Source organism: Nannospalax galili, unplaced genomic scaffold (genome assembly GCF_000622305.1).
Source record: "Nannospalax galili isolate Female #2095 unplaced genomic scaffold, S.galili_v1.0 scaffold821, whole genome shotgun sequence".
Taxonomy (NCBI): domain Eukaryota; kingdom Metazoa; phylum Chordata; class Mammalia; order Rodentia; family Spalacidae; genus Nannospalax; species Nannospalax galili.
Genome location: NW_008345684.1, coordinates 1,283,587 through 1,309,473, shown reverse-complemented (window position 1 = coordinate 1,309,473; position 25,887 = coordinate 1,283,587). Strand labels below are relative to the sequence as shown.

Genomic DNA, 25,887 nt, shown 5'->3' with positions numbered 1-25,887 from the left:
TGTGAAGAGACTCATTCTGCCATGTGAGTCCTGCACTTGTGCATTAGGACATTTTGGGATTCAGTGAGGCAAAAGGACAGTGATATTCACAATGGAGGGGTCACATTTAGACAGTGACCAAAAGAAGCTGGCAGCTTGACAGCTGTGATGTTCAGAATGCTTTGAGTAGCAGGAGAATGAGAATTTTTCAAAAAGTACACAGCCAATAATTTTAATTTAAAAAGTGAAATTAGTGTCCTGGATTACTACTAAAATGATATTATATGAATTTAACAGCAATAAAGATTTTGCATAGCTTTGATATAGTAAATGTTTGTATTTAAAACTGTATTATTAGAACATTCTATCTTAAGCTATAGAAGATATTCATAGTCACTAATACCTCTGTAAATTAAGCCATGAGTCAAAGTTGAAGACATTTTAATATGATTTTACTTATCCTCCAGAGACAGTAAGCAGATTTTCAAAGAGAATAAGAAGTATGAAAACCCTTCTTTTCATGTTAAAGTTCCCTTTTCACTAATGCAAACTTTATTACTTTAGTTAAAATTTCATTCAGCTTTTGCCTCAGAGATATTCATCATACTTCAAAAATAATGCTTCATTGTTTATTAAAAACCACTTTTTCACTGAGACCTAGATTATCATACATACCTAATAAATACTTCAGGAAGGAAATGATGCTGCCAGTACAAGGGTGAGTGCTTCAGTTCAAATTCCATGATGTTAAAATGGGAACATACACTGCAGGGTTCTCTTAGATTGGGTACATCACTCAATTGAACCTTTAAAAATCACTTTTTCTCTCTGTGTTTCAATCCGAATGTTCTAAAGTGCATATTTTATGTGCATGAGTGTATTGCCTGCTTGCATGTAAGCACACTCCTGCTATGCAGTGCCTGTGGAAGCCAGAAGAGGGCATTGGATTTCCTGGAATTGGAGCTAAGGATGGTTGTTAGCCTCTGTGTGAGTGCTGGGAACCAAACCTGTGTCTTTTGGAAGAGATGCCAGTGCTCTTAACTGCCAATTCATTTTTCCAGTTCCAACTGACTAAATTTTAACAAATTTTAAATTGCAAAAAATATTGGTCTCTGATGGCTTATATCTTATCAAATATTAACATAGGTTTTACAAAATAGAAAAAATTGAGGTGTATTTTAAAGTTAGCGAAAGGTACATTCTGTATAATATGAAAACTGCATATGGCATATCAATATCTTAAGTATAGACAGAAAAATATTATATAGTGTAATTACTACTTTATGAAAGGAAAATATAAATTTTGTGCTTAGAAAAGCAGCATGCTGTGGAAGTAAGAATAAATAATAATAAAGATATAAATGCAAAAATAATTAAATCATTGCACTTACAAATAGTTATTTTCTAAAATAGAATATCTTATAGTTTATTATGACTCATCTTAATGCTTGAGTCTCCTCTCAAATGCTTCTTTTCCTTAATATATCATTGCGTATAGACTTTTTGCAACAAGAAGCTAATTCCCAGATAGCATGGCATTCCAGTTGCCCAATATCAGGAATTTTCCAAAGCAGCTTCAACTTTATACTGTGTTGTTAGAAGGGAGAAGGCACAAAGCCTATTTTCTAACTGTAGAGACAGGACAGTACTCTGGGCAATAATTTGTAAACATCTTGGGAAGGAAAAAGGCAGCTTAAACAAAACTTTGATTAAATTAGTTTGGCCCGAGCATTATAATTCAACTTTTATTGAAAAGCACTTGTATAAGGTTGGATTTATTGGCATCTTAGAATTCTGTGTTTAGAAGATTTGCCCAAATCCTCAAATCTCAATCTGAATTTCATTTTGTTCAGAAAAAATACGTATTGATATTTAATTTCCTATTCTTTGTGGTATTCGTTTTCATAACGACTTCTCTTTTACGTAGTTTGCACATCAGTCTCATAATATTGCTTATGTTTTCTTATTTAGTATTAAATATTCATTTTATCAATTTGCATTTTTCTTTTCTCACACAGTATTATTTACACCTTGTAGTTTTCTCAATATGTTTTGTCATAATTTTCAATTTTAAGGAACTATCTTTTGATTTTGTTATTTTTTTTACTGTTTTTGATTATTTATACCTTCTACTTTTTTGTAACCCTTATATTTCTCTCTGTAAACAATTAGCTTGAATTTCAATCTTTCTTCCTCAAATAAGAATGTTAACACTTTATATATGCCTGTGGAGTGCTTCAATAATTGTACCCCATAAGCTTGTATTTGTTTGTTTGTTTAATTTCTTTTGAGATAGAATTTTACTATCTGGTCGAGACTAGCTTTGAACTTCTGATCTTCCTGCCTCTGCATCCCCAGAATGTGAAGAACCTACAGGTTTGCACCACATTGCTTTGCTCCATTTCCTTACATGTCGTGTTTTCATTATTATTGTTCTAGGGATTTTCTAAATTGTGTTAACAATTTCACAATTTTTTATATGTGTTAACATTATACTGAAATTCATAAATATTAAATTGTTGATTAAAATGTAGAGTTCCAGGCCAGCTGGGGCTATGGAGAGCCCTGTCTCAAAAAGACCAAAAAAAAAAAAAAAAATGTAGCATCCGTTCATAATTAAGGGGTGCAGTGTGATATTGCAACACATGCATGTAGCATCAGATCAGATCAAGCAATTAGTATGTGTATCTCCCTATCATTTCTTGACGTTTGGAGTTATCTTCTCATTCTTCAGAAAGCATCTGTTGTTAATTGTGAGTCATAGTCACCCTACCCTGCTGTGGAAGACTGGAGCATTTTCTTTTAACTGCATTTGCTACTTATTATCCATCCTCCATCTGTCCCTTGCTCCCATGACCCTTCACAAAGTCTCCAGAAATCAGTAGTATACATTCATACCAATGATTTTTAGTTTCCACACATAAGACAGAGTGCATGATATTTATTTTTCTATTTTGCTTTTTTATTTAATGATGTCCTCAAGTTCCACCCATTCTGCTACAAATAACAAGAATTAAATCTTCTTTATGGCTGGATAATATTATACTGTGCATGTATGCTGCATTTTCTTTATCAATCCAAGTGTTGATGAGCATGTAGCTGATTTTCTTGTATTCTGTAGAGAAGTTCTGCATTGTAATCATCATTGGTTTTAATTGTTGTTGATGTGTGTCCTTGTCTGGTTTCAATATCAGGACAATGCTGGCCTTATCAAATGAGTTTATAAATGCTCCTCCCCTTTTGTTAATCTTGGAATAGATTAAAAGAATTGGTACTATTTGTTTATTGTTTGATAAAATTCATAAATGAAGTCATTGGAATAGGCTTTTCTTTGTTGGGCTTTTAAAACAGATTCAATGTAATTCTTTATTATTGGTCTTTAGTTCCACTGAGTTTGCAGTTCAAATTTTGTAGGTTATATGTGCCTAGGAATTTCTACATTTCTTGTAGGTTTTTCAACTTGTTCACAATTCCTCATAAAAGACCCTGATAACCATTTGTAACTCTGTGGCATTAAATGAACAGTTGCAATAACTCCTTTTTTCATTTATAATTTTATTTGGTTCTTTATTGTTATTTTTGGTTAGGCATGCTAATAGTTTATTTATTTTTAACTTTTCATAAAATCTCTTTGTAAATAGTTTGTGTGTTTATTCTGTGATCTTTATTTCTTACTTCTACTGATTTTGGATTGATTTAACCTGTTATGGCTTTTCTAGTTTCTTAAGATATTCTGTTAGTGTATGTATTTGAACTCTCAGTTTTTTAATATAGGCTCTTATCATTAAAATCGTTCCTTTTATTACTTCTTTTATTGTATCTGACAGTTTCAGTGTATTGAAATTTAATTTTAATCTTTTGAAGAATCTTAAATTTCTGTTTTGATTTCTTCAAGAATGTACTATTATCTTGTTGATTCTGCATATATGTTGATCCTTTCCAAGGTTCTTTTGCTATTTCCTGTTCTATTATATTGTGTGCATATAACATATGTCATAGTTTCATTTTAAAAAATGTATTGAGACAGTGTTCCCTGTACTGGTGGAAAGAAGCGTTTCCAGAGCTGAGAGATGAGCTCTTCTGTCAGTGTCTGTTGTATTCATTTGGTCTACATTTAGTCAGAAGTTTCATTGTTGAGTTTTAGATTTGTATGGATGATCAGTTCACAAAGTAGGGTAAGAGTATGAAATAACCCATGATTATTGTTTTAGAACAGATTTCTTCCTTTATATCTACTTTTCAATTATGCACTTGAGCACTGGGGTACATATTTATCTCCAGTTGTTTACTTCCTTGTTGAATGCCTCTGTACTCATCTCAGAAGAACTTTCCTTTACTTTATTATTTTATCGGTCTGCAGATTTTATCAGAAAGTTTACTTTGTCTGACACAATCACAGCTACTTTTTTTTTTATCTTTTAGTTTCTGTTTTCATGGAATACATTTCTGTCCTTTCAAGTTTACTGTGTTATTGATACTTATAAAGTAACTGACCAGTATAATCTTAGGTCTTGTTTTCAATTCCATTAAGCCAGTCTGTATAATTTATTTATTTATTTATTTTTATTTATTTATTTTTATTTTATATGTATGAGTGTTTTGCCTGCATGTATGTAAGTGCACCCATGTTGTGCAAAGCCCATGAAGGCCAGTCAAGGGCTTTGGATCCACTAGAACTGGAGTTACAGATGGTTGTTAGCTACTATGTGGGTTCTGGAAATCAAACCCAGGTCCTCTGCAAGAGCAGCCAGTGCTCTTAACCACTGAGCCATCTCTCCAACCTTGAGTATGTATCTTTAAATAAAGGATTTAGACCATTTACATTCAGGGTTATTGCTTAGAAGTAAAAACCTTACTCATATAATTTTGCTGAATTTCTTTAGTATGATATGCTTTGTTTTCTTCCTATCTTGTTTATCTTAGTTGGGTTGGTGATTTGATGCATTAATGCTTTAATTATTCTATATTTCTCTTTTGTATAACTACTTTCTGGTGAGTTTTATATATTCCTCCTTTTATCACGGTGGTTATTTCTTATGACTTTTGAATGTGGGATTCCTGAAAGCATCTTCTGTGAAACTAGTCTGGTGATGATAAATTTTGCCTTCTTTGCTTGTCTTAGAAAATTTGCCTTTCTTTTTCATTCCTGAATGATAACTTTGCTGGGTATGGTATTCTTAGATGACAGGTTGTTCCTCCAGGACTTATAGTATATTATTTCAGTCCCTCTTGGTCTATTAGATATCTGCTGAAAAATCTGCTCTAAATATAATGGGACATCCACTGTGAAACAGCTCCAAAATGGGAAAGGTGATGAGAGAGACGTAGGGTGTGGTGGATGTGTACCCAGAACCTATGGGTTATACTGGTGTGAGATCAATGGTGGGCTGGCAGTGTGACTTTACCTCTAAGTAAGATGGAGTATGTGGACTTTAGAACGTGAGAGGAGGTAATGAAAGTTTCTTCCATGAAGCAATGCTATAGTGTGGGTTCCATGTGGCTCTCTTAGCTGTGTTCTAAGCCTGTGATGACTGTGGATTTGTCTTCTGGCTAGAGCTGCTGCCATCCCTAATGCTGGTGACTGTTGGAGCTCTCCCAATCTCTGCAATGGGACTCTCCTTGATGGAATCTAATTCTACACCTGCCAGTGCTCATTCCTATTCCCTATGCCTTGTTCTAGGTCTTTGTTCTAGAGCATTCTCATTTCTCTCTTGCTTTCCATCAGCAACTCACCTTGAAATGCAGTTTCTTATTTGTTGTGCTGTTTTAGTGATGAACACTACCCACCTCCAAACTTCCAAGTTTTATAGCTTTCTGTTTATTTCTAGTTTAATTATACTTTATTCAGAAGCACATACCTAAAGAATCTGAATACTTAACAAAGTTTGAGAACTGCTTCATGACATAAGATATATCAATTTTCAAACATATTTTGTTTCCTTGAAGAGAATATGGTTCTACAAATTTGGGTTTATCATTCTTGAATATTCATCAAATATAAATTTGATAAGTGTATTATTCATATCTCCTGGCTTTATTGATTTTTAATATTTAATATATTAATTATTAAAGAAAGTATATAAAAATCATCTGCGATTAGAAAGATCATAAATTTCTAATTGCATCATATGGTAAATTTTGTCTTACTTTTTTCATTTATTCATATACATTTTATCATTGATAGGTACGCAAAACTGAATTTCAGAACTGTTAGACTAATCCTGAATGTTACCTTAGAAATAAATAAAATACTGCTCACAATGCATTGACAGCATCTTGAACTTAAGCATGGCTCTGTTAAAACTAGGAGAAATTGATGTTTCCTAATACACTCTGACTTGCTGCCCACTTTTATATGAAAATAATAAGAGGTGATATTGGGCCATATTTCAAGTGATTTATATACATTTATTTAACCAAGCACATTACTGGATTAATTGTGAAAATAAATGACTACTACTGGCATCAAGATTACTTAATTGACCTACTGATAATAATAGAATGGACTAACAGGGATGATTAGAAGACATCTGCATACTTTGGAATCTCAGTGGGGGCAAACATGTCTTTCTTATAATGTCTATTCCATCTCTCATCACTGTCGAGGTGGATTATTGTTGTCCTTAAGGCTATGGAATAATATATGGTTTACAAGACTTGAAAATTCATATCATTCCAGCATTTTAGAAGCACATTTCTGAACACACCTTTAGATTTTTTTAATCCACTAAAATTTTGGACTTTTTGGATGGTGCATGCAGCTTCAAATTAAAAACACCTTCTGTATCCTCAGATTAGCTGTGGAAAGTAATAGCCATTCAAACTAGTGCTACTGGTCCTGTTTGAAGAGGAATGTCATGGGATTAATGCTTCTACTTAAGCTCTACAAAGAGAAACACATTTATAATAATGTGAACACAAATTACATAACTCCTTGAATTTGAGGCTAATAAATGTAGAATTTTTAGAAACCCTTAAAGGTATCTAAGTGCATGTGTGCTATACTACAAGGACAGACAAAAATGCTGTCTAAAATGGTGATAGACCAGATGATTGCCTTGGATTTCCTTGCAGAATACCATGAAAAGCATTTGTCATGGTAGCCATGACACTTTTTTATTAGAAAAGAACAGCCATTAGAACTCAAAATGTAAAATATGGTTATTCTGCATATGCACAGAGTTTCATTTGAGATAATATACAACTGTTAGTTGTATGTAGCAGCTTTCTTCAGGTTACAACAGATCACCCTATTTCTCTATTCATTATTTTCTTTTATGTTTCATTTAATCAAAGTAGCTTGACATGCTTTTTGAAACAAATAACACATTAGATTACTAATTATAAATGCTAAAATTATGTAAAGTTTCTCCAGGATCATACTTTATACAAATTCTAACAGTCTTACTTGTTGAAACATGTTATGGAATGGATGGGAATGGTGGGTACCCCTTTTGTTCCAGTACTTGTGAAGCAGAGAGGGGAGGGTATCTGTGAGATCACGGACATCCTGGTCTACAAAGCAAATTCCAGGCCACATGGGGCTGCAGGGAGACCCTGTCTGAAAAATACCAAAACCAAAACCAAACAAAACCAAACACCCATGTTATAGGACGAATATAATTTTTAAAAAGCAAAGAAAATGTCAAAAGTCAACGTATATTAGAAGAATATACTCATTTTTAATGTACCTGCATACCTGCAGCCCTCACTTTCTAGACCACTGGTTTGTGGGTAAAATGGAAGAGTGAACATGTATTCATCTCTCTTCCACCTGATGACCCTCTAGTAAGAAAAAGGAAAACTCTATGAACAAACCCCAAGGGTAGAAACTGGGATTAAAGGTGATAGTTCAACAAATTTTTGAAGCAACTGACATGGTTGTGGAGTACTGATGGGCATAGCAAATATAAAAAATAGAAAATGAAGTAGCTTCTGTTGAGAGAAGAGAAATTCACTTGGAAGGAATACACATGGACTCTTGGAGTAGACAACAAAGGGCAGGAGTGAGATGTATCTATCTCCCTAGTAGGGCTGGGCTGCAGTTTGAAAATTTTATAAGGAAGAGTTTACCACACACTAATTCTCAAAAAAAAAAAAAAAGTAAGAACAATCTTTTGTAGGTTATAAAAAGGAATGTCTGAGTGACCCCAAACTTAAGTTGGCAGTGAGAAATCTCTAATAAAACAGTCCCTTTACCACCCAAAGCAAGGACCAAAATGGACACGCCTTCACCCTTTTACAGAAGAACCCAATCCTGTAGCTAGGAATGAAAAACAACACATGTCCCCATTGAAGAGCCCCTGTGCTAAAGAGAGAGGTAAGAATGAAATCAAGCGGTGACAAGCAACAGCATGGAATATTTCAATATGCTGTATCGGGACATATCTGACCACTAAAAGAAAGAAATAATCATGAAAGTAGGGAAACACCCAGAAATTTAAAACCTAGTAAAAATTCCCATGAGAGCTATGTGAAAGAATTCTGGCAGGAGCAGAATAGCAGAGATTTCCTTCTAGACAAGATGCTGCTCTAGATCACAAAGACTGTCTGCATACTTGTGTCCTCAAACAGCCCTTTAGAAACACCTCTACATCCTGTAAACTTATTTACTCCACCAGGAAAACAAGTGAGAGTCTGTAATCAATTCTATTTACTTATATTGATGCTGTTTACATCGTTCAAAAAGTTAACAGAGCTGTTATTTGAGGTGGAGGAAATCTGAGGGGTGAGGAGTGGAAGCTTGAATTAAAACTGACCATTTTCATTTTAAGATATCTAAATTGTAGAAAAAAAAAAGCATTGAACTCATTAGATGTGGACTTTCGATTCCATGTGGCAGTCAAAGTAATGTGCATGGGTTGGGTACAATTTGATGATTGGAGATTCTATAAAAGATAAAGGATAGGGATCAATAAACACAGAATTCCCATTGTGCAAACCTAGTCATCCCAACGAAGGAAAAAATTAAAAAGATTACTGAATAATTTCTGTGCAGGGAGCTCTGAGCCGTTATAAGGACACATACTGAACTCGCAAAGCAGAGAACATCACAGATGATTCTGGGAAGAATAAGAATTGCACCAGCTGGACTAATTGTTGTGGAAAAGGACATTGTAAGGCTATGCAATTTTATTTATAGAAATACAGTGATAATTTTGATAGGGATATTTTTGAAACAGATATAAAATATATATTATATTCAATACTTTTATATAGATACAGAGTGAATTAGATACATATATGGTTTACATATATTTATAGGATGGCACGAAAATGCAATACAGTATTTCACCCATCATAATAAAGTCAACTAGACAAGTACAGAATGAGACCTGGCTTAGTAGCAGCTCATCTGAGAATGCTCAACGGGGATAAGCTGATGGGAAATGCTCTACACCAACAGAGCATGGAAGCTGTTCAAAAAGCAAACAAATTCCCACTTCACTGAGTCTCAGCAGGCAAGGTGCTAACTCTGTGTTTTATGTATTGATTAAAAAATTTTGGAAGATTGGGTTCAGTTCTAAAAAGACTTAGAGGAAAACCCCAGGGGAAGTTGACCAGAATGAGGGAGCATCCAGAAATCATGTAGCTGGAAATGGTAAAAAAAAATTAAAAAAGGGCAGTTAGGCCTGGAAAAGAAAGGCTTATGAGACTCCATCTTCAAATATTGGAGGGTTATGGAGTAGGGTAGAAGAAAGTTTAGGTTTACTGATTTTGCAGATTAAATGCCAGTGGGCAGTTATAAGATCGGGCACAGTACTATATGGATGCAGTTTTACTCATGGAGATCATTAATTTGCTGAAACTATTATCTAAGGTCTTGGATGAGATACTGAACCTTTTCCAGGTGATGTTCTGATAATGATATGATGGTGACTTAGAATCTTCTTTAACTCATTTACCTCTCTGTCACTCTGCTTCTCTTGACACGCTACCACACAGTCTTCCTAATGTGATCTCAACCCCCTTCCATAGTGAGTTTTAGATTCTTTGAATTTACATAGAGATTTATATGTATGTCTAATAAGCTTAAGTCCTTTCTTTCTATCTTTCTTCTGCTTCTCCTTTCTACCTCACTTAACACACTTTATGTTCTCTCTCGGACCTGAACTACTTTCCTATTTGCTTTTGTAAGTCTCATAGTATCTAACTACAGAATGATTACCTAATAGTTGTTAAATGAAGAAAATGTAAAATAGAATTCATTTGTCAAGCAGAGAAAAATATGATCTCAAGAGAGAAAATAATAAAAAGTTCATAATCTGGTATTTATAATAGGCTTGAAAATGATTGATTCACTTTACAAATAAAACTTATCAATTGTGTAGTAGATTATAATAATGGCCTCAAATTCTTCCCAACCCCGAATTTAGGCTCCTTTACAGTATGATTTTGCTTAATCAAGAGGTTAATTCCTTCTCTCTAGCTCATGAAACCTGGGTTAACTTTGGACTTGCTTCGATCAAGTTAACATGTCAGAATTATGATGGTCAGAGTAAAGGCTTCGACTGGCCTTGACTCTCCTACTTTTACTCGCTTAGAACACTTCTGACAGTGCCACAGCTGAGCTGTCAGAAGAGGCGAGATCAATGAAGAAGGAGCTAGAGGTGTTGAGACTTTCTGAACAAAGCACCGACTGCAGCAACAGTCAAGCCACCAGGCAACGATGGCCATGGAGTGACCCCAGGCAAGACTAGCAGAAACTCTCCCCAGGGCCTTAAAGAACTCAGCCCAAATTACTGAATTTTGAATAAACCAACTGATTATTATTTGAAACCATTTGGTTTGGGGATGATTTGTTATATAGCAACAGACAGACAAAATCCCCACAAACATCATTAGTCAGATACTTGGACAACTGAATTGAGGTCACAAGTATCACTGTGGGAGCAATCAACTAAATGCCCCCTGTTAGGCAAACTATAGTATTACACAGGAAAATCCTATAACCAGATTTCTGGTCTTAATTCACATCTTACACCTCACTAATGTAGAATGTACATGGTCTCTACAGCACTGTGAAATGATTGTACAGTGCAAACAACCTCACAGTTCTTTGCAAGACAGAAATTTATGACTATGCTAAAATTTATCTAATCTTTCTCCAAATTGTACTTTGAATAAAAGCCTAGCCATTATGAAACTCAAAACTTCAAATGGTCTTCAAATTTAGAAATGTAAGGGATGTAACAGTAAGAATAACTATTCTCACAGGCCTACATAAGCATCTTGTAAGACCAACATTATGTGTCAGTTAGCTTTATGAAAAAAACAGACATGTGTATTACTTGGTCTCCATAACAATGGGACGAAGACCTCCAGATGACCCATATACAAGTCACTTCAGTACAGATACAATTCTCAAACCTCAAGACAGAACTTGCCTGATAAATGGGCAAGACTGAATATAAATATAAGAAAGGGAGAAGAATCTCCCAAATTCTGAGGAGGGTCTCCAGAAGATCTTCCTGATAGGTTGGTCTGGGAATCTGCTGTGTTTGGCTCATACTACTAGTCTGCTCTCACTACCCATCTTGGAAGTGTGTCATAATGAACTCTTAGGCACCAAATGCTGTCAAAAAGTCATCATTGATATAAATAGAATAGAAGAAGAGACAAGATTTCCAAGGAAGAGGCTAACGAGCACTACCATACTGCTGTATGCCATAGGTGCTCAAAAATGATGCATTGCTGTATGCTGTAGGCAGATATGGAAGAGAGCCAACAATGACCCTGGAACATGGTATTTAGAAACTCCTCCTCTGACCCTATTATTATACTTATAACTAACAGAACATGGCAAAGGTGATATGATGTCTATTATTTACAAAATGTGAGGCTTCTGTCTTACTAGCAGAGTCTTTTGTTTGCTTTGATGAAGCTACTTGCCTTATTGGAGAAGACTACATGGCAAGAATAAGCAAGATATTAAGGCTTTCTATCCCCAATCCCCAAATGACTGTTTCTGACAACAGCTAAGCCAGTGAGTTTAGAAGTGGGTTCCGTCCCGCTGAGCTCAAAGTGCGAAGGTAGCCTCTTCTGACTCCTGATTGCAATCTTATGAGCAGTCCCAAATGAGCATAGTCACACCTAGATTCCTGATTCTTGGCCTATGGAAACTGGAAGATAGTAAGTGTTCTTGTTTTAGTTTTGTGATACTTTTTTAATGCTAAGTGATAACTAATATATCATGGGAATATGAAGAATGAAAGTTGCTGGTGTGGGGGTCTTCTTTGTTGACTCTTAGACTTTAAGAGATATCATTCTTATTTCTTTCTGTATAATATGTACCCAGTCTCCTCACTCTTCTTAGTGGTTTCTTTGAAAAATTAGTACAAATTAATTAATTTCACCAAACACATCAGCAATACCTAAATTCGAAGAAAAAAACACAGGAAAAAAAATCTAAAAATTGGTAATTTCTTATTTTCCCTGTTATACAAACCCAATACAAACCAAAATATCAGTGTAATGTTTTCTATGTAATTTTGTATTTCAGTATATAAAGGCAATTCCATGTAACAAGTTCTATAATTTTGATTAATTTACTAGGTACATATTCATCTAAAGCAATGCCATAGTAATTTGTACATATCTACATTTGTTATTCTGTCTGATTTAATATTTTATACAAATTATACATTTTATTTTTTATTATACTGTGGCATACTTTAACCTACTTTCCATTAGAAATGATTTACATTTATTTTTATCTATTTATATTTTTATTTGTTTATTATGTGCATGTATGTATGCATGTGGAAGGGATATGCTACAGTGCATGTATGGAGGTCAGAGCACAACTTGGAGTCAGTTCTTTCCTTCCATCTTTGGGGGTCTGGAGATTGAGCTAAGTTCTTTAGGCTTGGCAGCAGGTGTCTTGATCAGCTGAACCATCTCACTGACTCTCCATTAGGATTTTTAGAGACAACATAGATATAGTCACTTAAGAGAACTACTTATCTGAATCCTATATATATATTTTTAACAATAATTTGTGTGTGAGTGTGTGTGCATTTGTGTGTGTGTGTGTGTGTGTGTGTGTGTGTGAATATGCATGCTACAGGGTGCATATGGAAGTCAGTGAGTGAGTTTCCAGGAATTCCTGGAAATCAGGTTGTAAGTCTTGGTGGCAGGCACCTTTACCCACTGAGTTGTCTTGCTGGCCCCAAAATAATTTTATATCTTTAAGTTATAGATTTATTTCCTCATCTACTTGCTTATTTAACAAATATTTGTCAAATGACTACTGTGACAAGGTAATTTGCAAGCCTGGCAAGTTTCCTCTGTGAAATGACAAAGAAACACTAAATGGTCTCATAAACAAGATGTAGATATTGAATTGAAGGCGAATGAAATTTACTTGAAGTCTATCAAACTGATATATAGTACTGTTTCTAACAACAAATTTACTGATACTGAAATAAGTTTTGGAATAGCTTTATATAAAGATATTGAAATAAAAGTTTCCTTTGTTAAATTCAATTAAATTCATCTAATGCTTTGTTAAGTATATAGTAAAAATAAAACACATGTAACAAATATATCCCCCAGGACATAGAGATAAATTAAGCTTTGGGTTCTTTTAATTCAAAAGAGGTAAGAAATTGAGAGGAAGTTGATGGGGAACATGGAAGAAGTCAGAAGGGGAGGCAGAGGGATGGAAATGTTGTAACACAGTATTCGTGTATCAAGTTTTCTAAAAGTAAAAAAACTAAAACAAAAAATGGACCAAAAGTTTTTGAAGTAGAAATAAGGGTTGATTAAAATAAAAACAAACAAAGAAAATAAAGCTGAACTTGCTACGGCTACAACTCAATGTACCAATAGGAATGAAATTTTGTTTTTATTATTCATTGTCAGTTAACTGAATATCATAAATATTCCAGTTACATAGGGCACTGATGACAAAATTCTCCATGGTAGATATGTGTGTCATAAAGCTTTTTATAGTTTTTATCTTTTGGACAGGGTCTCCCTACTCCCAGCCATCTAGAAATCACTATGTGGACCAGGCTGGCCTTGATCGCACAGAGACTCACCTACCTCTGCCTCCTGAGGCCTGGGATTAAAGGTACACCACCACACCCGACATCATAAGGTATTTTAAGACTGACAATGAGTGTCATTCTCAGACACTAGGACTAAGCAAAAGACTATATTATTTTTAACCTAATGGAACGGTTGCCATTTTTTAATTGTCTATTATTGGAATGCTGACCCTTGTCATCTAACACTTCCTTTAACCATGCAAAAAAGCAGCTGTTGCTATGGCCCATTATGCAGGTAAGCAAACCCATGTCTAAACAATCACTATATGGTGAAGGCCATGGAGTAAGTTAACATACAGCTGTTGCTCCACACTGTTTCAGTCTGTGTCTCTCTCATTCATGTCATATTGTCTTTGGAAGATGGGAAAACCTGATCTTTTATTACACCATTAATCGATTCTAATTTATCAAATCTATATTAATTTAAATCTAGAAAATTGTGAAATTTATGAGTCAAAGTCATTGTCAGGTCTGTCTGTCTATTGGTTATAAAAAAGAATTTTCAAATTTACAAAAACATCTATGACATCTACCATAAATTCCTTAAAGTGATAGACAAGAAAAAACTTGCCTCTGAGAAAGAGCCTCTGATCTAAATATAGAGAAAATGGGCCATAAACACAATGCCAATTACCTGTCTTATTTTCATCTTGCAAGAAAAATAACATTAATGCAACTGTAAAATATAATAATGAGAACAAGAGTTCAAGATCTCTAAAAATATAGTTAAATCTGTAATAGAAAGAAGGGATGAGTAGTGACAGTTTGGGGGTTCAAAGGAAATTAGAAGTGGCATAAAATTTAGCCTTTACCTCATACTAGAGTAAGTGTGAACAAAACTTCAAATAAGGCAGAAGGTATGAGTGAGTCACCATTTTGGCATTCACTTTTTATGCCCTTTTACTGTCCTTTCAACTTCCTTTTCCTGCATGCAGATGCTTGCTGAGAAACCAACATTTAAAACTTTCTGAACTATTCTAGGAGGAGAAAAATATAGTGACACTAAGCCAGAAGAGAAGGCTGATAGCAGAGGCAGTAATGAGTTTTGTATAGATAAAGGGATAGAATACGAATGACGGCAAGATATGCATTTTCACTGTGACTAGGGAAAGCAGGAAGGTCAAATCTAAGAAGGGTGCCCTATGGGCTTAGAGACACAAGGATGATTTTTCAATGGAATTGTGTTTCAAAATTACAGATATTCCACTCAGAAAGACCTCCTCATGGTTCTGTGTTGAAAAGGGATAGCTTTCCACTGACCTTTTCTAGGCCATGGTTAAGATTCCGTTTACCAGTTTTCTCATTATCTCTCAAGATGTTTGTACAATAATGATTCAACCCTAATCTGACTTGGCATTTTTAGCTCGGGAATTTCTGTATTACAGTCTTCTGCCCACAGTATTTCATTTTATGATGCAAAAAAGTCAAAGGAGATAGATGATCTTGATACTCTCTTATGCAACAGAGCTGCTCACATTATTTAAATGGAAATGTGTATTTTCATGGAAATTCAGGCCTGAATTGATGAACAAAGATAAGCTGCCTCTATTATGTAGAGCAGTGATATAAAAAATGGTCTTAGGAAACCAATAAAAACAGTGAAATGTGCAGTGATGGACAGAGAATATTAAACTTATATGTATATATATTCACATAGGTAAATTAAGTTTTCTAAGATTTTACTGCATAATATTAAGTTACAAAGCTGAAAATCTAAGGACAACAATTGTGGAAGACAGGTTTAATGCTCATATCTCTGATAAGAATAGAGACATCATATGAAAAGACTAACTAGCACATTGTCCTCTATAAATGTCAGTCATTTACTAAATCATTCAGGGACTATTTTAAGTAATGTCATGGGTCAGGTGTAATGCCATTCCCTGTGCTCTTTTTTCTTTTCCTGAAAACAATGCAGTTGTTTTTAATTCATTTGTTACAACTAATTTAAAAAATATTTAAGGAACTTATATTGTGTCTCCAAATGAGAAAGTTGGAAATAATTGATGGCCATTTCTTTGCCAAAAATGCACACAGGTCTTGGAGATCTTTCCTAAGCAATGACTTGCGAGTCTGCATTGGTCTCCTTTCCCTCGATCACTGCCTTAATTCTGCCTGTATGTCTTTTATCTGACACTTGTCAGGCCTTGGTATCTGGCTCTGTCATCTCTCCATGCCAACCCACCTCTGTCCAGCACCCAAACAGCCATTTATTTATGTCATTTAGCTTTCAAGAGAGCTGTTCAGTGTACTCCGGTACAGCAGAGATGGACTCTGAGAAGAAACAATGGGGGCAGAGTAGAGGATAGGAGCAAGCTAAGGAAACTTAGTATTTAAGGTTTGGTAACTATGTAAATATAATGTATAAAACTATTGTTTTTCCATAATTTAACTAATGTTGGGGCTCTGAAAATGATTTACCATTGTATGGCACATGGCCTGCTTTTATACAGGACATTGGCAGGGCCTTAAATGGTCTCTCTGACCTTCTCTTGCTCTCTTGTTTTCTGCCCCCCCCCTTTACTTTGGAACATTTCATAGAACCCAGAATTCCTCTTCTCTGTTGCAGATAATACAAACTTATTATTCTTATCTTCTTGTGCCTTTCTCTGAAGAAACGCCATATGTAAATTCTCTGACCTGCCTTGTCTAAGAGTAGGTAATTAGAGTCTCATTCCAATTACTCCTGCCCCATACTCAGGAGGAAGGGAATTATACACAGAGGTTAAGAAGACAGCCCTTTCTGGATTTCCCTCTTTAGTCCATTTTATTAGGTTACACCTTTTGTCTGATCACATTTGTAAACAGTGTCTAGAGTTAAACATCCTAAGAATACATATGATAGAGTTCCCTGTGTCTTGGAGCCTGTGTTTCTGAAAGTCCTCATGCTGTGTTAAACTTCAGTGAGCTACATTTGTGCGTTTATCTATTTAACCTCTCTTTTGTTATTAGTGAACTGGACACCACCCTTATGAAAGAGGAGGAGAGTTATGTAACTTCCTTGACTCTACACAGAACAGTGCTTTCTCACACTGCTGCTAAAGGCCATGACCCTAGTCTGTGCAGCAGTATTCCACACAAAATCAGGGTTTTAGCAATATGGCCTAAAGGAGTGAATTAGTACTGAGTGAGTTGCACACCAAGAGGAATATAAGTTTTATTGCAGTGTAGTTTTTGAGGGTACTTATTTTTATGATTTTTCTAAAGACAAATAGTAAAGACATCCCATAATGTTTGGAAGTTGACATAGAAGATGAGTAAAGATGTGTGTGTGTGTGTGTGTGTGTGTGTGTGAGTGTGTGTGTGTGTGTGTGTGTGTGTGAGAGCGAGAGAGAGAGAGAGAGAGAGAGAGAGAGAGAGACTTGAAGGTAAACTACCTACAAAAGTTTAAATATTCTGTCTTTGCCAAATGAGAAGTTAAGATAATGCAAATAAATCATGATATTAAGCCAGTATCATGAGTAATTATTGCATCTGTTACATTTCTTAAAGAAAAATATATTTTATTTAGGAATAAAAGACTCAAACCTGAAGAAAAGTTGAACTTCTTCATATCATTTATACTTCAGATACTTGATTTTATTTCTAACTTTATGATATCAGGCATTGGCATGTAATTTACACAAAAAGGGCCACAACTGGAAATGCTTCTAATGTATCTTGTGTGCATTGAATAATGTGGTATAAAAGGTGAACTCAAGAAAAGAACCCTAATGTGGCTGTCTACATCTGTACTTCCAGAATTCTTGCATCAAGGTGAGAGGCAGAGACAGAACAGTCTAGAAGCTCACAGGTCAGCTAGCCTGAAGTATATAGCACAGCAGAAACAAGAGATACTCTGCCTCAACACTTCAACAGGATGCCAGGAGAGAATTGATCTCAAAAGTTGTTTTCTGACCACCACATGCACTCTGTGGCACATGTGTGCCTGCATCACACCACACAGACAGACCGACAGACAGACAGACAGACAGGCTAAATAAAAATAAAAGTGTCTAGTACTTGTTCTTATGGGTCACAAGAAGGAAGCTAAACATAGTGAATGAAACACATTCGACCTCTTTCAATCGCATTTTTGTTTAGAAGAAGCAAGACAAGCAAGCAAAACAAAAAAAAAAAAACAAAAAAAAAAAAAAAAAAGAAAAAAAAAAAAAAAAAAAAAAACAAAAAAAAAAAAGAAAAAGAAAAACAAACAACAATACCCCTCCAAAAAACCAAATCCTCCCAAATTGAGTATCATGTGCTCTTCTCTCATGCCTGTTGAATTGGGCCTTCCTAGTACAAGCAGCTGAATATAACAAGGAATGTGATTCTTTTCCTAGGCCCTTTTATCTTTCTTACAAGGGATCCTCTTTTGCTGAGAGCATTAGGATGAAATGCATAGGGCCATGGTGTCAGTTTTCAGAGGGTTACCTGGCCATGCAGGAGACTCATTGACCCACTGTACATGAGGAATGGAATGGTGCCAGAAAGGTTCTGTCCAAATGTCCCTGGAGATCTTGAGGTAGTGCTGGTGCTCTAAGTCCCTGAGAGTCAGGGATTGGAGCAATCACATAGAGCCTGAGGTTAGAAGAACTTGGCATGTCCATGCTTTATTCCCACCATCTTAAAAAAATGGCTTTAAAAGGGGCAATGAATAATCAGCTGTGATATACAGTCTTTGAGAAAATAAGACAGCTTGTTGGAATGACCATGCAGGGGTCTGTTCTGCTTTCTCCAAATAATTACATGCAATATCTTCAGGAGACTTGTGCTCCCCAAAGGATTAAGTCTTCTTTTCTGTTTTGGGAAGCCAACTTATACCATCTCTTTTAAAGCTGCATACATAGTTGCCTTGTTGGTGTTTGGTGATTGTATTTCCAAACTCTTGCATTTCAGTGTGTTCATATGATTATGTTTGAACCACTGACAGGTGACCATTTAGAGGAGCGCATGTTAGGAAAAGGTTCAACAAGGAATAATGGGACTCACATCCTTTTAAGACCTGAAGGAGAAAACTTCTGCAAAACATGGACTAGTCACCTGCATCAAAGACTTGAAAAAGGAATTATTCTTTATTTTCAAGATCCCCCATCCTTTCTTTATATCACCATAGTTTCCCCTAACTAATGTGCACCATTAATTCTTTGTGCAGCCTTGCTATATACATATATATATATATGTATGCATTTTGTTGTTGTTGTTCAGAATTGTTGAATAATGAAGTGTTCTGAGTACTGGAGAATTCTACATAGGAAGTATTATTATTTTGTATTAAAAAGATCTAAAATTATATTGAACTAATTTTTACCTTCAATGATTTTCAGAATACTTCTGAGTTTTGTCGAGCCTCAAGGTCATCGTTATGAATACTAATTATAGTATATGTCTATAGATGTTGGGGTTTGAGTAAATCTATAATAACCTCGTAACAAATCTCTGAAATTGCATTTTCAAAATAAATTCCAGAGGCACTCTAGTTTTACTGTAATTTATCTTCATTATGAAAATAGACTATAGGATGTTAAAATAACTTTTGAAACTGTTCTCATTATCTGGGAACTGAATATGGACACATCTACTTTAAAATAAATCTAACAAATAGAACATACTTTTATACCTTATTTTTTTCAATATCTAAACCTGCTAAGCTTTAAAATTATATTTTGATGAACTAGGTACAAAGTTGTTAAGGAATCCTGTATTCAAATGTGTAGATTTTATATTTACCGGCTCCAATGACTCTCTCAATTCGAATTCTTGAAGGATCAATCTCTTTTGCAAATTCATGGACTGCTAAAGACGGGTCTTCATAGGTGTCTGGATCAATGTAAGTTTTAACTCCTGGGAAGCGCACTGCAACAAAATACAATGTTGGTTTACTTTGAGCATTTCAGTAGTTATATATCCTGTGACTATGCAATGTTGGGAGTGATGTATTAAGTAGTCACTCATAATTATTTGAATTCTTCTTTTTATCTCCCTGGCTGTAGACTAAACAGCATAAAAGGGAAAGTGGAGAGAATCACAGTTGCAGACAGTCCCTCTTGTGCTCTGCTTCTTGGCTGCCATGCCTTGAAGAGCCTTTGTCACTTGTTCCTACCTCTAGGTCCAAAAATACGGAGCCATGGACTGGAACTTCAGAAGTAATGAGCTTACAGCAAAAAAGGAGATTTCTTCCTTTAAGTTGTTTATGTCAGGTGTTTTGTCACAACAATGAAAGGTCTGATGAATACAGAAACCCAGTATGAAGAAGAGGGGACATTTCTGCAACTAAACTTAACCATAAGCTTCAAAAGTTTTGGAAATAGTATATGAGAGCATTTGGAAAAATCTGTACATAGGCCCGAGAAGCCCTAGAATGTTCTAAGTGGAGTCTATGCATAACTCTGGTGTGAGAGAAGAATATCACAATGCAGACAGAAATGCAGACAGCAACACTGTGTTCACGGAGGTTCATGTATAAAGAACTCTATTGGTAATTGGAATAGATGCCATTCGTTTTACATTGTGACAAAGGATTTTTCTACATTTTATTCATGCCCTGAAACAGTGGGAGGCTGAATTTAATGGTAATAGACTAATGAATATGATGGAGGATACTTCAAGGCAGCACAATATTCAGGCTCTGACATGGTTATGCTAGCTAATTTTAGCAATATTTATCATGAGAGTTATGATTTAAAAAGTAGAACAGACAGCTCTGAAAAACTTGCAGTTTGGTTAGAAAAGGAGTTAGTTTAAAGTTATGCACAAGGAGCATATGGTTGTTATAGAGATTAGAACCGCTAAAAAGAATCCATACACTTTACTTTGAAACAATGAAAATGTGCTAGGGGAGCATTTCAGGAATTAGCAACATTTCACCCACCACTGCCTCAAGGGAATAAACACATAAACATTTCTTTGAGAGATCCACCGGTATCCACTCACATAGGATCACCTAGAAAGCTGTTTCCTTAGGATTTATTTCACTCTTTTCAGGCACCCAGACTCTTAGAGGCCTATATATTTATGGGCCAAAGCTGGTGGAGACCTTAGCATTATTCATTGATGCTAGTTTTGCAGGGATGAAAATACAAGGGCTATAGGGTCATACAGGCTCCCACCCACATTTCAAAGGAAAGCCTGCAGAGCCAGACAATGTGTGTCAGGTTTGGTGTTACTGTGGTGAGCCCTGACAGGACAATGTAGGAAGATATAACAGCAAAGCTAAAGCTGGAATGGAGATTCCAGAAAGCTAGGGATGCTGGGAGTGTGGAATGTCTTTTGAGACAAACTATGGGCAGCAAGTAGAGCCAGTCTAAGAGAGAATTTAAATGTGCTGCAAACAGCAAGGCTCTGAGGGTGGGCTGCTGAAGTCCTTTGCAGTTTAGGTCGTATCACCACCTGAACTGAATGCTAGACACGGAGCTACAGGATTTAACGTTTGCTCTAGTGGGTTTGTCTTGTTTTGGTTTAATTCTTCCTTGGTATTCCCCTATTCTTGCCTCTTGGAATGAGAATATTGATTCTGTGACACTGTATCTTGCCTCTGTGCCTCAAGTCTCAAAGAGCATTTGAACTTGAATGGTTTTTTGTATTCAAAAAATAGTTTTTGAATTTTTGTGATTTTCATGAAATATAATTTGATGGTATTTAGGTACCCCTCATCTGATCCTCCCTTTACTGCCCAACCTGCTCAATTTAGTATACTCTATTATAGGTATAAAATGATGTATGGAAGCTGATTTGTGTCCCCAGATGTCCTTCAGTGTGGGTCCATCCACTGGAGCCTGGATAACCTCCCATATGAGTCCCATCCTAGTAAGAGAGTGTCTCTCCCCAGCCTAGCAGCCATCAGTTGCCAAAAATTCCTTAGGTTTTGGTAGGAATTCTTATCTACTGCCCCATATCTATTCTGGTATTTTGTCTGGTTTGAGCTTGCATGGGACTTGCGCATTCTGTCAGCATTGCTATGAACTCATATGAGTAACCAACCAGCTGTCTGGAAAAATCTGTTTCCTTGTGGCCATTGACTACCTTTGGCTCTTACAACCTTTCCATTCCCTCTTCCACAATGATCCCTGAGCTGTGGGAGGCAGAAGTTTTATATAGGTATCCTATTCAGGGATAAGCACTCTGCAGCTTATTGTTCTCTGTAAATGGGTCAGTTGTGGGCTTGTGTTAATCACTATCCGCTGCATAGGGAAACATGTCTGGTCAGAGCTGAGAGATATAGTCATCTTATGTGTAGAGGTTGCATTGAAAATATGTCACTTAGGGTTAAGTGTCTCACAAACACTTATTCTCTACATTTTATCAGTTGTGGAACTCTGTATAAATTAGTATCAATCTATTGAAAGAAGAAGCTTCTTTGGTGAGGGGTGAAAGGCACACTTGATTGCAAATATGAGGAAGGAGATTTAAATACAGCAAAAAATTACATTGTTCTAAGCATATGGCAAAATAGGCTTTTTTCTAGTATCTATGACATCTCCAGTCATGTGGATTTAGCTACATTTACAGTACCAGGCATAAGTTACCTTCTATTGAGCAGGCCTTAATTCCAGTTAGACAGCTGCTCATTACCACAAGATAAAAGTGCCACTACTACACTAATAAATAGTGATAGTTTGGTGGGCCAGTCATTGTTGTTTACCAGGCTTCACAATTATGTAGGACCATTGATTGGTTTTCTCCCTTGGTAGTTTGCATAATATCCTGTGATAACAGGAGAGCTAGTATTCAGGGTAGAGGTGTCTAGGTTAGTTCCAGCTTAATTGCCTCAAGTCCTATGTCCAAAGTACATTCTGTCTTCAGCAATAGGATCTTACCTTCAAGTTCTGGGAGGCAATCAAGGGCTGTGGCTACAACCTGTGTTATTTTGGGAGTCTCTGGGATGACCCTGACCAACAACTCAAAGGGACGTTTCTCTTGCTGATACTGGTTTTTGTTACATAACCTCAGCTATTCACATGTAATCTTATATTTATTATATGTGTGTTTTTCAATAAGACTTTGAACTAATAAATTTCTCTCTGGTTTCCACATCATCTAAGTGTTATTTAGCTTTCCTCTCACTCCCCCTGTATAACCCTACCTACTCACTACCCAGTTAAATTTCCTTCCTCTTTCCCCCCCATCAATAACACCTGTCCCTACAATCCCCCTCTCTAGAGCTCCTTTTTCCCTTTCATTCCATTGGTTCCTTTCCATTCCTGGCTCCTGCTGTTACATCAGGATACAGACTCACATCTATAGATTTGGAACTAAGATTCACAAATGAGAGAGAACATACATTGCTTAGTTTTCCAAGTCTGTCTTACTTCTCAGTATAAGTCTAGTTCCATCCATTTACCTGCAGATTTCATGATTTTGTGTTTCTTTACTACTGAGTAGAACACTGTGTAAATGTGTGACATTTTCATTATCTATTCATCAGTTGGGGGACATTTATGTTCTTCGCATTTCTTAGCTATTGTGAAAAAAGAAGCAACAAATACGATTGTGCAAGTATCTCTGCATAGTAGGATGAGTCCTTTGGGTCAATGCCAGGGCATGGTATAACCATATCATACAGTAGTTTTATTTTTAGTTTTTTAAGAGTTCTCCATACTGATTTCCACAGTGGTTACACCAGTTTGCAATTCTATCAACAGTGAGTGAAGATCCCTCTTACCTCACATCCAAGCCAGCAGTTGGTGTTATTTATTCTCTTGATTTTAGTCATTCTAACTTTGGTTGGATAAGTCTTAAAGTAACTTTGATTTGCATTTCCCTAATTGCTATGGAAGTTGAATACTTTTTAAGTTGTCTTAGCCATTGTTATTTCTTCTTTTGAGAGCATTCTGTTCAGATCCATAGGGCATTTTTAATTGGGTCATTTATTTTCTTCCTCGTTTTTTGAGTCCTTTGTATAGTCGGGATATTAATCCTCTGTCAGATCTGTATAGCTGGTAAAGATTTTCTCCCACTCTGTGGGCTTCCCCTTCACTCATTCAGTTGTTTCCTTTGCTATGTGGGAGTTTTTTAGTTTAATTTTTTAAAATTTTATTTATTTTTATTTTATGTGTATGAGTGTTGATGCCTGCATGTGTGTAAGGGCACCCGTGTTGTGTAGTGCCTGCAGAAGACAGAAAAGTGTGTCGAATCCCCTAGAACTCAAGTTATTGGACAGTTGCTAGCTCCCTTGTGAGTGCTGGGATTCAAACCCGAGTCTTCTGCAAGAACAGTCAGTGCTCTTAACTGCTGTAATCTCTCCAGCCCCCAAAGCTTTTTAGTTTAATGAGATCCTTTGTGACCTTAATTCCTGAGTGACTAATGTCTGATTTAGAAAGCTCTTCCCTGTACCTATATCTTGTAGGGTACTGCCAATGTTTTCTTCTAAAAGTTTAAGCATTTTAGCCTTCACATTGAGGTCTTTGATCCATTTAGAGTTGACTTTTGTGCTACGAGTCTAATTTCATTCTTCTATATGTGGAGATCCAGTTTTGCCAGCACCATTTGTTGAGATGCTGTCTTTCCTCCTGTGTGTGTTCTTGGCACCTTTGTCAAATATCAGGTGGCTATAATTGCATCTACTCATGGTTGGATATTCTATTCCATTGATTTACAAGTCTATTTCTGTGCCAATATCATGCTGTTTTTAGTGACTATATAGATCTGCAATGTATTTTAAAATCTGTATGGTAATCCTCCCACCGCCCCACCCCCACACCCACCATTGCTCTTTGTGCTCAGGATTGCTTTGGCTCTCTGGGTTCTCTTGTGCTTCCATATGATTTTTTTGGATGGAATTTTCTATTTCTGTGAAGAAAGTCATGAGTATTTTGATTGGGATTTCCTCAAATCTGTAATTGCTTTTGGTAGGATTATCATTTTCACAATATTAATTCTATCAATCCATGAGCATGGGAAGTTTTTCCATCTCCTGTGTCTTCCTAAATCTCTTCTTCAAAGACTTAATGTCTTCACTGAATAGGCCTCTAATATCTTTTGTTAGGTTTCTCACTAGATATTTTCTTTTTGTGATGCTACTGTGAATGAAAGGAACTTGAACTTTTGAGCAATGTTGAGATTGTAAGCCTTTAAACAATGGGTACTGGGAAATGGATATGTGACATTGTACAGTTCATATGAGACTTTTTGGCAGAATGAGTAGAATGTTATGGTTTAAGGATATATGTTTGGGTGTCAGGTTGACAGCAGTTGGACTTGAGATGGTTAATTTTGATCAACTTTAATTAGACTGAGAAATGACTCCGTAGTTAGCAAAGTCCATCACTGGGCGTGTCTGTAAGGATGTTTTCAGACAGGACTGATTAAGTGAGGGCAACTTTCTTGAATGTTGGGTGAGTAGGCCTTGGAAAAAGTGAAGGAGAAAATGTAAAAGCCCATGGTGCAGACATTCTCTTTCAACTTGCTCTGCTTCCTCACTCCCGCGGAATTGAATGGCGCTGCCCTATCATGCCCTCCTACCATGATGGATGAAACTGTTGATACTATGAACTAAATGTATCTTCTACCCTTAGGTAATGACTAGCATTTTGTCACACTGGTAGAAAAATATGTATACCTAGGAACTGCTTGGAAGGGAATGCAGTGTGAGATAGAAGAGACCTCCCTTAGAGTAAATAACATTCCTTAAGGCGCTCATCAAAGAAACTTCTTTTTTGCAACAGATGGAGGCTACTACAGAGTTGCACATCTGGTTAGGCATAAAGAACATGCACCTGGGAGATGCCTGGTACTAAGTGACACATTTGCAGTCGAATTCTTACAGCCAAGGCTCATGGAACATGGAATGAGGGGTAGAGAGAGGGCTAATGGATCCTTCAACTCTCACCAGTGAGGCTTCCATGTACATGAAAGTGTATTACACACAGAAGGCCTC

At 36.0% G+C, this 25,887-nt stretch overlaps 1 protein-coding gene across 1 annotated transcript in view; it reads right to left on the bottom strand.

Annotated features, from left to right (window-relative positions):
* Epha6 (EPH receptor A6) overlaps positions 1-25,887 on the bottom strand; it is a 1,087,127-nt gene that overhangs the window by 294,209 nt on the left and 767,031 nt on the right. The window contains exon 10 of the mRNA XM_008841732.1: positions 19,743-19,868. Coding sequence (XP_008839954.1) covers positions 19,743-19,868 — 126 coding nt within the window. The remainder of the gene's footprint in view (positions 1-19,742; positions 19,869-25,887) is intronic.